The sequence below is a fragment of the Suricata suricatta genome, chromosome 13 (genome assembly GCF_006229205.1).
Source record: "Suricata suricatta isolate VVHF042 chromosome 13, meerkat_22Aug2017_6uvM2_HiC, whole genome shotgun sequence".
Taxonomy (NCBI): Eukaryota; Metazoa; Chordata; class Mammalia; order Carnivora; family Herpestidae; genus Suricata; species Suricata suricatta.
Genome location: NC_043712.1, coordinates 34,007,637 through 34,021,409, shown reverse-complemented (window position 1 = coordinate 34,021,409; position 13,773 = coordinate 34,007,637). Strand labels below are relative to the sequence as shown.

The window sequence follows — 13,773 nt, the reverse complement described above, 5'->3', positions numbered from 1 at the left end:
GGGGTGAGGCCATGGAGACAGCCCCTCTTTGAGGAGCAAAGAGAAGACCCTAAAAGCAGAGGGAAAAGCCGGCACAAGGTAAAGAAGAACATGAAGAATGCTGAGGATATCCATAACCACAAAACCCGAACCAGCTTAATCCCGACTGGATTGACCCAAAACCTGGCCCTCTAAAGGCCCAGCACGAGAAGAGGTATGCCCATTTCCACACATAAATATGATTTGCCTCCGTCTCTACTTTCCCAGATACTTGACTTTCGACTAAAAATGATAAGATACACAGAACAGCAAGAAAAACATCACAGTTTTCTTTGTGGAGCCCCAAGCACCTGGGCTTTCTGCCAGCCTTACTCTCCTGGAGAGGTTCTAGAAGGCAGGGAAGGGTGGCTCCCCTCTGGCCACCAGATCAAGGCTGTGCTCCTGGGCACGGGACCAGCTCGGCAGGTTCTGCACCCCCCACCCACAGTTCCCTGCTTGTATGAACGCCACTTGGCATGTAATTGTACCTGATGCTGGGTACTCATGAGAAACCATGGATTTTCTTTTTTAAGAAAAAAAATCCTGAATATTAGTTTTTCAGGTTCCTCGCTAGAGACTCACTAGGAATTACAGGCTGCACAATTCCTGCCCAAAGTCTCTGGAAGCAACAGTTCAAAAGGGCTACGAGTAAGGCTGTGTAACTTTCCATTTCTCCTTCTCGATGACTCCCAGCTACCACCTGCTCCCAAGTCCTCAGGGCAGGGCGCCTCTCTCTCTGAAGCTCCAGACCCAGGTAACCAGACAGCTGCTATGCGGCCGTCAGACATGCTCCGTGTTCCGCATGCCCAGAACTGAACTCAGCATCTCTTTCCACATCCTAACCGCCCATGGCCTTGCTGTTGTCTCAGCCACTCAGGCCTGAAATCTAGGCCTCACTGCTTTGACTACTTCCTCCTAAAGCCCTCCTTCCCACCTCTCCAGACTGCCCTGTCCCCAGATCACAATTCTCCATTAGCCCTCACTGATCTTGCCTCCAGCCTTGTTCCCCTCCATTCAATTCCCCAGAAAGCTGACAGCATGAGCTCTCCACTTACAGATCTGACCACAATTTTCTGCTTAAAATCTGTCAGTGAGTTCCCATTGCCTTCAGGGCAAACTCCAATCTGTGACAAGCCCTCTGTGCCTCAGCTAGCTGATTCCCTCATCTCATGGCCTCCTCTCAAGCTCTGGCCGTCTGAGTTACTTGCAACTCCCTGAATATGTGGAGTCCTTTCTTACATCCAGGACTTCACACACACATCTCTACTGTCTCATAGCCTCCCCTTGCCAATCCTACCCCTCCTGGGAAGCTCAGCCCGGGCACTGCTTCTCCAAGAGACCTTCCCTGAGGCTGGGCTCCTATGCCACCCATGGTGCCTCCATCATTGCACCTCTCACACCGGACTTTTAAAAAAAGAAACAAAAAACATTTGTTGAGCACTTACTATGTGCCAGACATGACCTTAGCTCATCCTTACTGTACCACGGAGTCAGGTAGTATCATTGGTCCAAAGGACACACAGCTAATACAGGGCAGAGCCAGAATTTGACTCCGAAGCCATACACCTAATAAGTAAGTATACAAGGCGGTGGGAGGTGGGGGGCTCCTAAAGGGCTCGGACCAGATCTATCATCAGAGTACCCGAGTGTAAAACTATCACCCATCCTTTTTATCTGACCATGATCTTTTATTCTCTGTAGGCTGATACTGTGCTTTCCTGGTAACACCATATAAAATCCTCTTTAGAAGTGGGCTGGGCAAAATGCAATTAAATGCGACTCCCATGAGACACGTGTGCAATGCCCCTCAGCTTACTAGGCGCCTTGGCAGTATTATGGTACCAGAGCCTCACAAACCCCAGTGAGAGACGTGAGTCCGGGAGACTTATTTCCCTTTTATAGGAGAGGACGGTAATGCTCCTGGCGAACCAGCGGAGAGGGAAGACTCAGACCCAGGAGCTGGGCCATGCTTTCCTCCACAAGGCCATGTCTGTCCTCTGAGAGGCCGTTCCTGCACGCCGTGGCTTGTGGGATCTGCAGACTGTCCTGCGGCGCCCTGAGGAGCCTGCAGCGTGGTGATCGCACCAGTGGCAGGATGGACTGTTCTCAGCATATCTCACAGGGGCTTTCCAGGCCCTCAGCAAGGTGGCTTCTGCTCGCCTGGGCTGCCTCATTTGCAACCAACCCCCCTCCCCAGCACACTGTTGAATTCAGCCCCGCACCCAGGCCCCAGCACAGAACGTTCTGGCTGCCTAGAATGCCCTCACCCTGAACCCCCTTTTCACCACAGGCACTCTCTTTTCCTTGGCTGTCCTCTACTCATCCTACAGCTTAGACATGTCTTCTGGGGAGCCTTTTCTGGTTTAGATCAAAGCCAGTGATCACGTGTCCCTCAATTTTCTCTCATCCAGGCTAAAGAGCCCTTGTTCCTTCTCCTAGGACTTGGGGGACATGGTTGAGAAGTAGCATGACATAGCAAAAGGAGTTGGAAGACCTGAGTCCTAGTCTCAGCTCTGCTGCTAACTTGCTGTGTGACCCTGAGTAAGTCACATTCCCCTTCTGGGCCCTGTTTCCTCTTCTATAAAATGGGAAGAATAGTTTCTGCTCTGTCCAAATCAGACGATGGATATAAGCGTGTGTTACAAGCTTATATAAAGATGATTAAAAAAAAAATAGCCTTCCTGTGTATAGCCACAGGAGCCCTCTCATCAATCAAAATCATGTTCCTAGTGACCCAGGAAGGCCTCATGGGTCTGCAGAGTAAGCCTTATGACAGCACCTTGCTATTATGTATACACCGCACTGCGTAAGTCAGGTTCCGGAAGATGTTTCCCTCCATCTTGGCTCGGCCATAGGAGCAAACGAAGACGCCTCCCTTTCCGTCCCGGAAGAGGCACTTTCGGATGAGACAGCCCTGCACGGAGCTGACCAGTGCCATGGCCTCCTTGTCCTTCTGCAGCTCCTGCTGTAAAGAGTTCAGCACTAGGCAACTGGGCAGCTGAATGGATGCTCCTGGAAGTGGCGGGCCTAGAAAGGAGCCCCCTAGCACAGGGCGTGGGCCCTGCACTTGGTAGGACAGTCTGTACGTGAGCTGGTCCTCATCCTCGTCCTCGCCACTAGGGCTCAGGCCTCCGTCGCTGCTGTCGGGGGTTTGGGCCACCCTTTCCCCATCACTGCCCACCTCTGCCTCCTGGGAGCCAGCCTTGGACCCTGGCTTTGGGGAGGTAGAAGCTGGGCTGGTAGGGCTTTGGCTGCCTTCAATGACAATGTCACAGGTCCTTGGGCTCCAAGCCTGGTCCCTGCTCTCCAGGTCCAAGGACATTAAAGAGTCAGGGTCCTCTGTGGGGAATACACTGGGGGAGGACTTGATAAGCCCTAGCAGATACTTGTAGGCCCAGTTCTTGTCGGCAGATGGGTGGCCCTCCACGGTGACAGAGTTGTTTTCACTGCCCACAAATTCACAGTTTTCCAGGACACACAGGGGCACATTGTGCAGGAAAACATGGGTGTTTTTGAAGGTGCAAAACTTCACTTGGCAGGTGCCTGGGCCATGGACCTGGATGTGTCCGTTCTCAAAGTTGCAGTTGTCAAATTGGACATGACCCGATGTTGTCTGAGGAATAAAAAAGAAAAAGTGGATAAAACAGGGATAAGAACAGTTTTGCTAGTCAGTACTCTAACTGCTCTTTAAGGAGGGTGAAGCACGGAGAGGCCGTTTGTCCTGCTGATCCTATTTCCTTCCCCCCCAGGGCATGTGTCGGCCTGGAAGCTGCAATGCATCAGAGGGGGGATAACTTGGAGTTCTTGCTTTTACCCTCCTTCCAATCCCAAAGGAGAGGGGACAAGAGTAGAAACCGCTAATGGCAGAAAAGTTCACGCTGTGCAACAGGGCCCTTCCTAAAGACCTCAAATCTCAAGTAAATTCTCCCAATACTCAAGAAATGCTTAGTGAGAATATAAACTTTGAGGGGTGAAGATGGGGAAGAGGGAAGACGCTGAATGCTCAGAAGGATGCTGTATGAAATGGAATTAACAGTAACCAGGAGAGTGAGCACCACTCTAGGGATGAAAAGGAATGACAGGGAGAGCTTTGAACTTTGAGAAACACAAGAAGTGGCTGGGACTTGAGCAAGACTTTACTGTGAACCCTGAAGGGCGAGGGAACCCTAACTCGGCATCTCGGTTATGTGAAGGCCGTGTGAGATCACCAGGTGTTGGGCTGTCTCACCCCTTCAGACCACTCTCCGTTCCCCATCCTCTCTCAGCCCTGCAGCACCCCACAGAGCAGCAGCTTGGTGTCTGAACTCAGGATAAAGCCAGGCAGAACCCTGTGGGCTGACAGAAGCCAGGCCAGGAGGGGCTGAGCCCTGCCTGGGCAGGGGCAGGCAGTAGGGCATGCCCAGCCACAGGTACTGGGGAAGAGTCAGCCTGTGTGGCAACTGGAACACAGGGGGGGAGCACAACAAAGGACAGCAGGCTGCGTCCCTAATGAGGGGGATGAGGTATGCTGCCACAGCCGGGCAGCACCGAGCAGTGATTAAGATGGGCTCTGGGGTCTGACTGGATGGGGTGCTCCCATCTCTGCCTCTTTCAAGTGTGTTACCCCAGATAGGATTTCACCCGTGAGGCTCCGTTTGTCTGCAACAGGGAGCTTACCAGCTAAGGAAGCACAAGGCAGAGATCCAGGTACAAAGTTGGCACCTAATAAAAATTAGCTGTCATTACACGGGGTCAGGGACACAAAGAACAGAGACTCCTCTCCGGGAGTGCTGAACCCCACAGCACCACTCACCTGAGCCCCTCAGCTCCCAGGCCTGAGAAGCCCAGCCATTCTGTGTTCCTGACAAGTAACTGTTTCTAGATTTCACACTAAATGCCACCAGATGGATTTGAACCGTAGAATGAGGGAGTGTTCTATGATCCCTGAGTGATCCAGACACATCCATCCCATGAACAGTTTCTACATTCTCTAGCAGTGACGACCCATAAGAGCCTGGCCCAGAACTTACTTGCCTTAACCATAAGTCACTCCTTATGGCTAACTTGTTTTTTTCTAGCTGCAATTTAAGTCTATTGTCTTTTACTTGGTCCTCTCTGTACATGAACGCCAGCTCTCTGGAGATGCACAGCCATTGCTAGGGTTCTCCTCAGAAGTCACTGAAAACTGCTGTGAAATCGCTTTGGCCTTTGCATTTTTCCAGCAAGGTCATCCTAGCCCCTTGTCCTGTTTTCAGTTAAAAGACAATCATGGCCGAGCACTGATACATGCCAAGCACTGAGCCAGATGGTGGGCTGGGCTACAGAGAAGTGAAGGCCAGGCCCCCACCCCATGAAGATCTGCAGCTGTACTTCTAAGGGGGGAAGGAGAGGCTGAAACCAACAAATTATTCTGAGTAAATGGAAACATCGAGGGTCTGGAATCAAACTTTCTTCTGGGTCTACAGACCCACGCAGGAATCGTTCATCAGTCCTTCTGAAATGTTCTAGGCCCAAAGAGTAGGCTTTTTGGTTTCTAAAGAATATAGCATAATGTGATTTCAAAAGTGCTTAGAATCTTGAGTTCTGACTTCACTAATTATGCATTTGAGAAAGTTACTTAGCATCTCTGAGCTTTTTAGTAGCCCTCATCTGCAAAATGAGGATCCCATATCCACTTTCTACCATGAATGTCTGTTGTGGGGATCAAATGAAGTCACAGATGGGAAGTCACCTAGATTATCCATATAGGCTCTGGATCCGAAGCTCTGTCCCTATCTAAGTCTGAGACTTGGGTATGTCTCTTCATCTTGCTGAGCCTCAGTTTTCTCATCTATAAAACCAGATGACGCTACCCATCTTACTAATCGGGGTAAAGCATATGCTAGGCACAGTGCACGGCAAATGACTGGCAGTATAGCAATCATTACAAACTAGAGAGACAATTTGTTGTTATTGGTTTGAATACTGGCAACATAATTATTACTGACTAGGTACAAAGTCTACATATTACAACGTTTCAATGCAATGTAAAACTGTAAACTGCTCTGCCATGACCTACTAATGTGTCAATACATACTTCGCTTTGAATGCAGCCTGTGCTCTGTGTTACGAGAAGATGTGTTCGGCTGGTATTTCCTGAGCCTCTCTCAAGTCACCCTTGGTAAAAGCCTGGCCTTCCTTGATCCTGCCCCACAGGGTGGGGCTGACGTGCTGAAGGTCACTGCTCCTGCACTGCCTCCCTTGGCTTTGCCTGTGTTTGGGCATGAGGTGCTCTTGCCTCCTGCGGCCATGTGGCATACTCCCAGACCTGGCTTTCCCACCTAGCCACTCCACCTGTGGTTCCAGTCTGTCCAGTGGGGAAGGGAAGTACAAAGCAGTTTGGGTTCTGAGTCCTTGGCTTATTTTTTAATACAGTTTTGCCAGGAATAAAGCAGAAATGTTGATTGTTACTGTTCCCATTTCTCAACTGGTGCAGAAGAGCGTGTTCTAGGAACAATGACAAAACTTGTTAATTCCAACAAAAAGGGTTTGCAAACCCACTAAGAGGAGACCAAAGCTCAGGGTCAGGACTGGAGAGGCCAGCCATCTGGATATGGAGACCCACCTTAAACATGAACGGGGAGAACCAGGCCGGCATGAAGACAAGGTTGCACAGGCGTGTGGTGGAGCAGTGCTGATCAATGCTGGCTAGCAGGGCCACTTCACCCAACTTCCCATGGCCTATGATCTCCACAGGTACCTTCAGGATGATTTCACCTTGCTCTTCATACACACCTGGGAATAGCACAATTCGGTCATACAGGCTAGCCATGGCCAAGGCACTGCCCAGGCTGTCAAACTCATGGCCTGGCCCAACACTCAGGGTACGGCGTTCCCTCCTCCGGCGAAAGAGAGAAAAGCACACAGAGGACTCCAAGTCCAGGGCATTCTTGGTCCATGTCTTGGAGGCAAGGTAATGCTGCTTGAAGGCCTCCCTCCAAGACTCAGGCTCCACATCGGGCTGGTTGGGCCAGTTGGGGTGGCGGCATTCGGTGCATCCCAGACACAGCTGTCGCCAGCGAGTGCTGTCGAGACTGAGGATCAGGTCATACCAGGCCCTGCACACCAGGCTGCAGCGGCCCAGGTCAGGAAGGTGCAGGTAGGCTAAAATCATGCGCCACAGCTCCAAGGGGAGACCGCCAGCCTCCATGGTCACCTGGGAGCAAATACAAAAGACGTTTTTGTTGACCTTGCTTATAGTTCCTCTTCTCAAAATATTCCCTGCCTTCTCATGACCCCAAGGGTGTGCAGGAGGACAAAGCCTGGTCCATCACAGAGCTCCATCCCCTCACTCAGAATCCTCCTCTGGGATTGTTCTACTTGGAATCAGCAGGCAAGACTCTCTTTTCTCTTGATCAGAAACTATAAGGATACGACCCCCACGCTGCTATCAGCCATGCTTCCCACTTGTGGAAAAAACCTTGTGGTACTGGAGCCAGGCAGAGATGAGATGACGAAAGATGAAAATTGAAAAAGAAAGAAACAAAGCAATCACATGTACCTGTGTCCTGGTGGTGCTGATTCCAGATTCCGGAAGCCACCCTGGAATCTGCAGTTCTTTCCTCACTTTTAGGAGGTTCTCAATGGCCTTCTAATAAGTTCCCTTTTTTTGTTCAAGCTAGTTCGATCTGGGTTTCTATGACTTGTAACAAGGTTTTGGACTACTACAGAGGGAACCCACCTTTCACTGTTTTGGTCCTAGAGCTCTGGACCACCTAGATCCCAGGGAGGGAGAACCTAAGGATTTTAGCCTACCTCTATTTATTCACAGCAAGGGGAATGAGAACTGAGGCAGTGAGTGTGTCCGTCTGTCTGCCTCTCTTCACTACCGGATCACATAATTACACTGTACCTCCATGTGAGGCAGCCTCAGGAGAGACCGCCGCTGGGTCAGACTGTGGGGTTTGGTCCTGGCTCTGCTGCTGGTCCCTGATGCAACCCTGTGTCCTAAACATATGCCATGCTGGCTGCCCAGCCATCTGCCCCCTTGCTTTCTGCCCCACCCACAATTTACCCTACATGTTTAGAGATGCAGAGCTCCCTGGTAGTTCTGTCTGTGGAACAACACTACTCCCCAGCCCTTGGCAGCATAGAATTGGGCTCTGGCCACTGAAATCTCCTGCAGAATAGGAGTTGCAATTCTAGAATCAGGTTGACTTCTTTCCTGAATGGAGAATGAATGACTTCTTTCCTGAGCTGTAAACTCAGGAAGAGTTGCTAATGACCATTTTCTTTGGGGAGAGGGGCAGAAGAAGCCAGTCTACATTGAAAGAAGGATGAATCAAAGACAAAGAAATGAGGAGAGAAAAAAACAGAAACCATCCTAATTTCTCTACAGCACTCCAGGTCACGGCTCCAGCCTATGCTTAAAGCTCAGCTTTATCCTTGCTTTTTGAATTCCATCAGCTAGCTCTGTGCTCTTGTGATAAATTCTCCTTTTGCTCAAGTTGGCTTCACTGAATCTCTGTCATTTATACCTAGCTTAAGCCCTCTCATTTATGAGTGTCAGCTTCCCCACCTAAAAAACAAGGGGACTGTGTTAGATGACCTAGAACGACTTCCAAGTCTGAAACCCTATAAGGCCTCTAGACAACTAGGAACTAAAACGGGAAACAGGGCAGGCTTCACAGCCAACTGTAATCAACTTGTTAACCTCTTCAGGGCCTTGGTTTTCCTCTTCATTTTATGAAAGTGATGATCATACCTGTCAGCAAACTAGGCCCAGGAAGGCTGGAAGCACAAATGTGTGATTATGTCTGCAAGACCCTGAGCTTCATCAGGACAGGTGCGACTTTAACTCTACAGATTAGTATGAGGGCCTGGGTAGGTAGGTTCTTCTGTAACGATCACCTGGTAAGTCCTCAGGAGCACTGGAGAAAGGCAGGGCTCTGGACTGGTAAGCATTACAGAGCAAAGGCTGGGCTCCTGATGGCTGTCACTCTCTCAAAGGAACACTGCTTTATTCACAGTGTGAACGGGTCTCTGTGACACCCATGTCCTGTTCCTCACCTCCTTCTTTAGCTATACATACCTTTTAGGCTTTTTAAGAGAAAAAAAATTGTTTTAAGTTTATTTGTTCATTTTGAGAGAACAAGCAAGAGAGAGGGAACTTGACGGGGAGGGGCAGAGAGACAGGGGACAGAGGATCTGAAGCAGGCTCCAAGCTGACAGCAGAGAGCCCGATGCAGGGCTCATGAACTGTGAGATCATGACCCAAGCTGAAGCCAGATGCTTTAACCTAAGACTGAGCCATCCAGGCGCCCCCAGGAAAGTCTTCTCCCCTCCTTCTCAAACTATTGTAAGAAGGTAAATATAGTTAGGTGATCACATCCCTTGGCTTCAACTATATAATCTGAATCTCCAGCCTCAATAGTCTCTCTCAGGCCTTCCACAAATGACCACCCAATTGCCTGTTGAGCATTTCTACTTGTATCTTCCACAGATACTAAAAATTCAGCATTGTATCCAAAAACAGAATCTCAACTTCCACTTCTGGCTGTGACAAAATAACAAACTAGATTCTACCTCCTGCCATGAAAAACTATAAAGTTGCTCTGAGGGTGCCTGGGTGCCTCAGCTGGTTAAGCACCTGACTCGATTTTGGCTTAGGTCATGATCTCACAGTCATGAGATCAAGCCCCGTGTCAGGCGCCATGCTGAGCATGGAGACTGCTTGGGATTCTCTCTCTCTCCCCGCCTCTATGCCCCTCCCCTCAACTCTCTGTCTCATAATACATAAACTTAAAAAAAAAAACTACCAAGCTTGCTCTGAACAGCAAGCTGCACAGGGCTGTAATCTTGGAGAGAAGGGAAACACAGGAGGGGAGCATGTGACTGTTCTAGCTTTCACTCAGGGCACCTTCTCATAGTGGGGCAGAGAGAGGGTGCCCAAGCAGAGTGGCAGTCTCACTGAGAAGGCAGATCTGAGTTCTGTGATGCTCGAGTGCCTGGAATGTGTGAGGCAGGGTGAGGGGGGTGGGCAGTGTTTTGGCTCAAAGCTGGACTGCACAGGCACAGAGCAAGCCTTTATGGGACCTAGTGAGATCGCCTGCTATGGGGTACATGGCAGGTACTAGAGATCATGCAGAGGTGGGAGCTAACGGAAATCCAGTCCAGTCTCAGTGTGAGACTCAGAAAGTATATGCCACAGGAACATATTCAAATTGGAAGAATAAAAGCAAGCCAGGTAGGATCAAAGGGTTCTGCCAGTAACTGAACTGTTAGAATACAACCTAACACTCAACAAAAACAACAACAAAAAGACAACATAATCTAGACTCCCTCAACACGTCAGCCACAAGACAGTGTGGTATGGGCATGGGGAAAATGGAGTTCAGAACAGAAAATATGTGTACAGAGCAATTAACTTTTGACAAAATATCAATGCAATTCAATGGATAAACAAAAGCCTTTTCATCATATGAAAAAAATGAACCTTTGACACAGACCATATACAAAAATTTAAGACTGATTTTAGACCTCAGCACAAAAAACAAATCTATAAAGCTTCTAGAAGAAAACATAAGGAAATATGCAACTTTGGGAAAGGCAAAGATTTCTGAGAACACAAAAGGTACTAATCATAAAAGACAAAAATCAATAAATTAAAATTTATCTCAAAATTAAAATTTTCTGCTCAGCACAAGGCATTATTAAGAAAATGAAAAAACTGGGGCACCAGGGTGGCTCAGTCAGTTCAGAGTCCAACTAAGGTTGTGATCTCACAGTTCATGGGATCAAGCCCTGTGTTTGGCTCTGTGCTGACAGTGCAGAGATTGCTTGGGATTCTCTCCCCTGCCTCCACCTCTGTCTCTGCTCCTCCCCCACTCATCCATGAATGTGCATAAACTCTCTCTCTCTCTCAAAAAAAAAAAAAAAAAGAAAGAAAATGAAAAGACAAGTGAAAGAAACGGAGAGAATATTTGCAGTGCATGCACAGGACAAAGGGCTTGTATCCAGAATAGATCAAGAAATCCCACAGCTCAACAATAATAATTTAAAAAATGTAACAAAAAACAGGCAAAGATTTGAACAGAAACTTCCCAAAAGAAAAACAAATGGCCAATAAGTTCAAGAAGAGCTGTTCAACATCATTAGTATTCATTACTTGATTTATATTAAGGCCATCATGACAGACGTGTGTCACACTCACTTCAATGGCTGAAACTAAAAGCCCTGACAGCATTAAAGCACCCGAGACGGGAAGCAACCAGAACTCTCATACATTGCTGGTAGGAGCATAAAATACTACAATCACTTTAGAAAACTGGTAGTTTCTTCTGCCGTTAAACATACACCTATGCTATGATCTAGATATTTACTGGAGAGAAATGAAAACATACACCTATGAAAAGACTTATATGAGAATATTTACAGAGGCTTTACTCATAATAGTAAAATAACCAAACAAAAAACTAGAAACAAACCAAATGGCCATCACCAGAAGAGTAGATAAATTGTGGTGTATTCATGCAATGCAGCACTCTTTAGTAGTTAAAGGAGATGAATTGCTGATATATAAGATAGACAGGGAGCCACAAAAATATGTTAAGAAGAAATCAGTCACAAAAGACAACATATTGTATGATTCCACCTAGCTGAAGTTCAAAAACAGACAAAATAATCTATGGTGATAAAAATTAGAGGAGTGCTTGGAGTGTCTGGGTGGCTCAGTTGAAGAGCCTCCCCCTCTTGATTGCCTCGGGTCATGATGTCACGGGTCATGAGATCAAGCATTGGCTTAGGCTCTGCACTGACAGAGTGGAGCTTGCTTGGGATTCTCTCTCTCTCTCTCTCTCTCTCTCTCTCTCTCTCTCAAAAACAAAAATAAACTTAAAAAAATGAGAGCAGCACTTGAAGGGGTCACAAAGAAACTTCAGGAGTGAAGGAAATATTTACATCTTCACTGGTATGTCAGCCACATGGGGGCAGACATCTGAAAAAACTCACTGCACTGTATGCTTCTGTTCTGTGCATTTTACTGTATGCAGACTATCTCAATTTCAAAAATAGTACAGATTATCCCCTCCCCACCTCACCCCTGTTCTACTGCTGGTAGTCCACGTCCCAATTAACGGCTCCATCATCTTCCACCTCCCCATTTGGTACCTAGGGAAACCTTGGTTTCTACTTCTGTCTCAGACAGTCTTTCAAGTCCTGCATTTCCACCTCCTTAAGCACTCTCAAATTAGCCCTTTCCTCTCCCCACACTCTTTCGCCATGTTGTTTCTGGCCTCACCATCTTTAGTTTGGATTACCACGGCCGATGCTCAGCTGGTCTCCCTGGAACCAGTCCTGCCTCCTCCATCTAATCCATTTCACACACAGCCACCAAAGGAACCTTTCTAAAATATAAACCTGGTCATGCCACTGGTCAGCTTAGAATTCCTCAATGGCTCTCCATGGCTTCCAGGATAAAACCTAGAACAGATGACAGAGCATGAGCTTGTCTATTTTTTGAGCCTCACCACTGACATTTGTCCCATCTATGCTACTCTTCCAACACCTCAGACATTCAGTGCCTCCTCTGGCCTCCCACAGCTACCTGAGAACTATTCTATCACAGCCTGTTTTTTTTTTAATTTTATGTCTTTATTTTATTTTGAGAGAGAGAAAGACTGAGAGCAAACAGGGGAGGGGTAGAGAGAGAGGGAGACACAGAATCTGAAGCAGGCTCCAGGCTCTGAGCTGTCAGCACAGAGCCCGATGCGGGGCTCGAACCCATGGACTATGAGAGATCTTGACCTGAGCCGAAGTTGTACACTTAACCGACTGAGCCACCCAGGTGCCCCTGTCACAGCCTTTTTACAGTATAAATGAAGGGGCACCTGGGTGGCTCCCTTGGTTAAGCTTCTGACTCTTCGTTTCCTCTCAGGTCATGATCTCACGGTTTGTGAGTATGGTCCCTGCATTGACAGCATGGAGCCTGCTTGGGAATTTCTCTTTCTCTTCCGCTCTCTCTGCTCCCTTACCTGCTCATGCAAGCGTGCTCTCTCACAAAATTAATAAACTTAAAAAAAATAAAGTGTAAATCAAAATGAATTACACAGAGCAAATGTATAGTTTAGTGAATTGTTTTACAAGGCAAACATCCTACTAACCACTATGTACATCAAAAAATAGAATTTTGGGAAGCCTGGCTGGCTCAGTTAAGTGCAGCGTGCAACTCTTGCTCTTGGGGTTGTGAATTCAAGATTATTTAAAAAAAAAATAAGATCTTAAAACAAAACTCAGAATTTTATCAGCCACTCTAGAAGCCTCCCCGTGTGCCCCATTCCAATCTTCCCCACAAAGGTACACATATTCTTGATTCTGTAGTAATTACTTCCTTAGGTCTTTGTGCCCTTACCACCTAAGTGCATATCCTTAGATACTAGGATTTGTTTTGTGCTCAGGTTTTTAGCTTGATGTGTGTTTGATTCTCATTCCACCCACAGGTTCCCTGTCCATCTCCCCCCCCCCCTTTTTTTTTTTACAAGTTGTCTGTTGAAGAACCTCACCCATCTGACCAATTTCCAGTCTGAATCTTGCTGACTGCATGCTTTCTCAAGAGTCCTACTTGTTACCCTATCGTCTGTATTTCCCGCATAGGGGCAGCCGGATCCAGAGGCTTGAGAAGGCTCAGATTCCATCCCTTTAGCAAGGCTACCAGTGGCATTGTGTCTTTTTATCATAAAGTATCCACAATCCTGGCTGTCTCTTTTTTGATGTTCGTGTTCACGATGCCCGATGCCTAGA

At 47.7% G+C, this 13,773-nt stretch overlaps 1 protein-coding gene across 2 annotated transcripts in view; it reads right to left on the bottom strand.

Annotated features, from left to right (window-relative positions):
- Nucleotides 1-13,773, bottom strand: part of FBXO10 (F-box protein 10) — a 50,797-nt gene that overhangs the window by 18,487 nt on the left and 18,537 nt on the right. For both annotated transcript variants that reach the window (XM_029920852.1, XM_029920850.1), the window contains exons 2-3: nucleotides 6,602-7,192; nucleotides 2,798-3,631 (exon numbers count right to left, since the gene is read on the bottom strand). In XM_029920852.1, coding sequence (XP_029776712.1) covers nucleotides 2,798-3,631; nucleotides 6,602-7,186 — 1,419 coding nt within the window. In that variant the 5' untranslated portion in view covers nucleotides 7,187-7,192. The remainder of the gene's footprint in view (nucleotides 1-2,797; nucleotides 3,632-6,601; nucleotides 7,193-13,773) is intronic.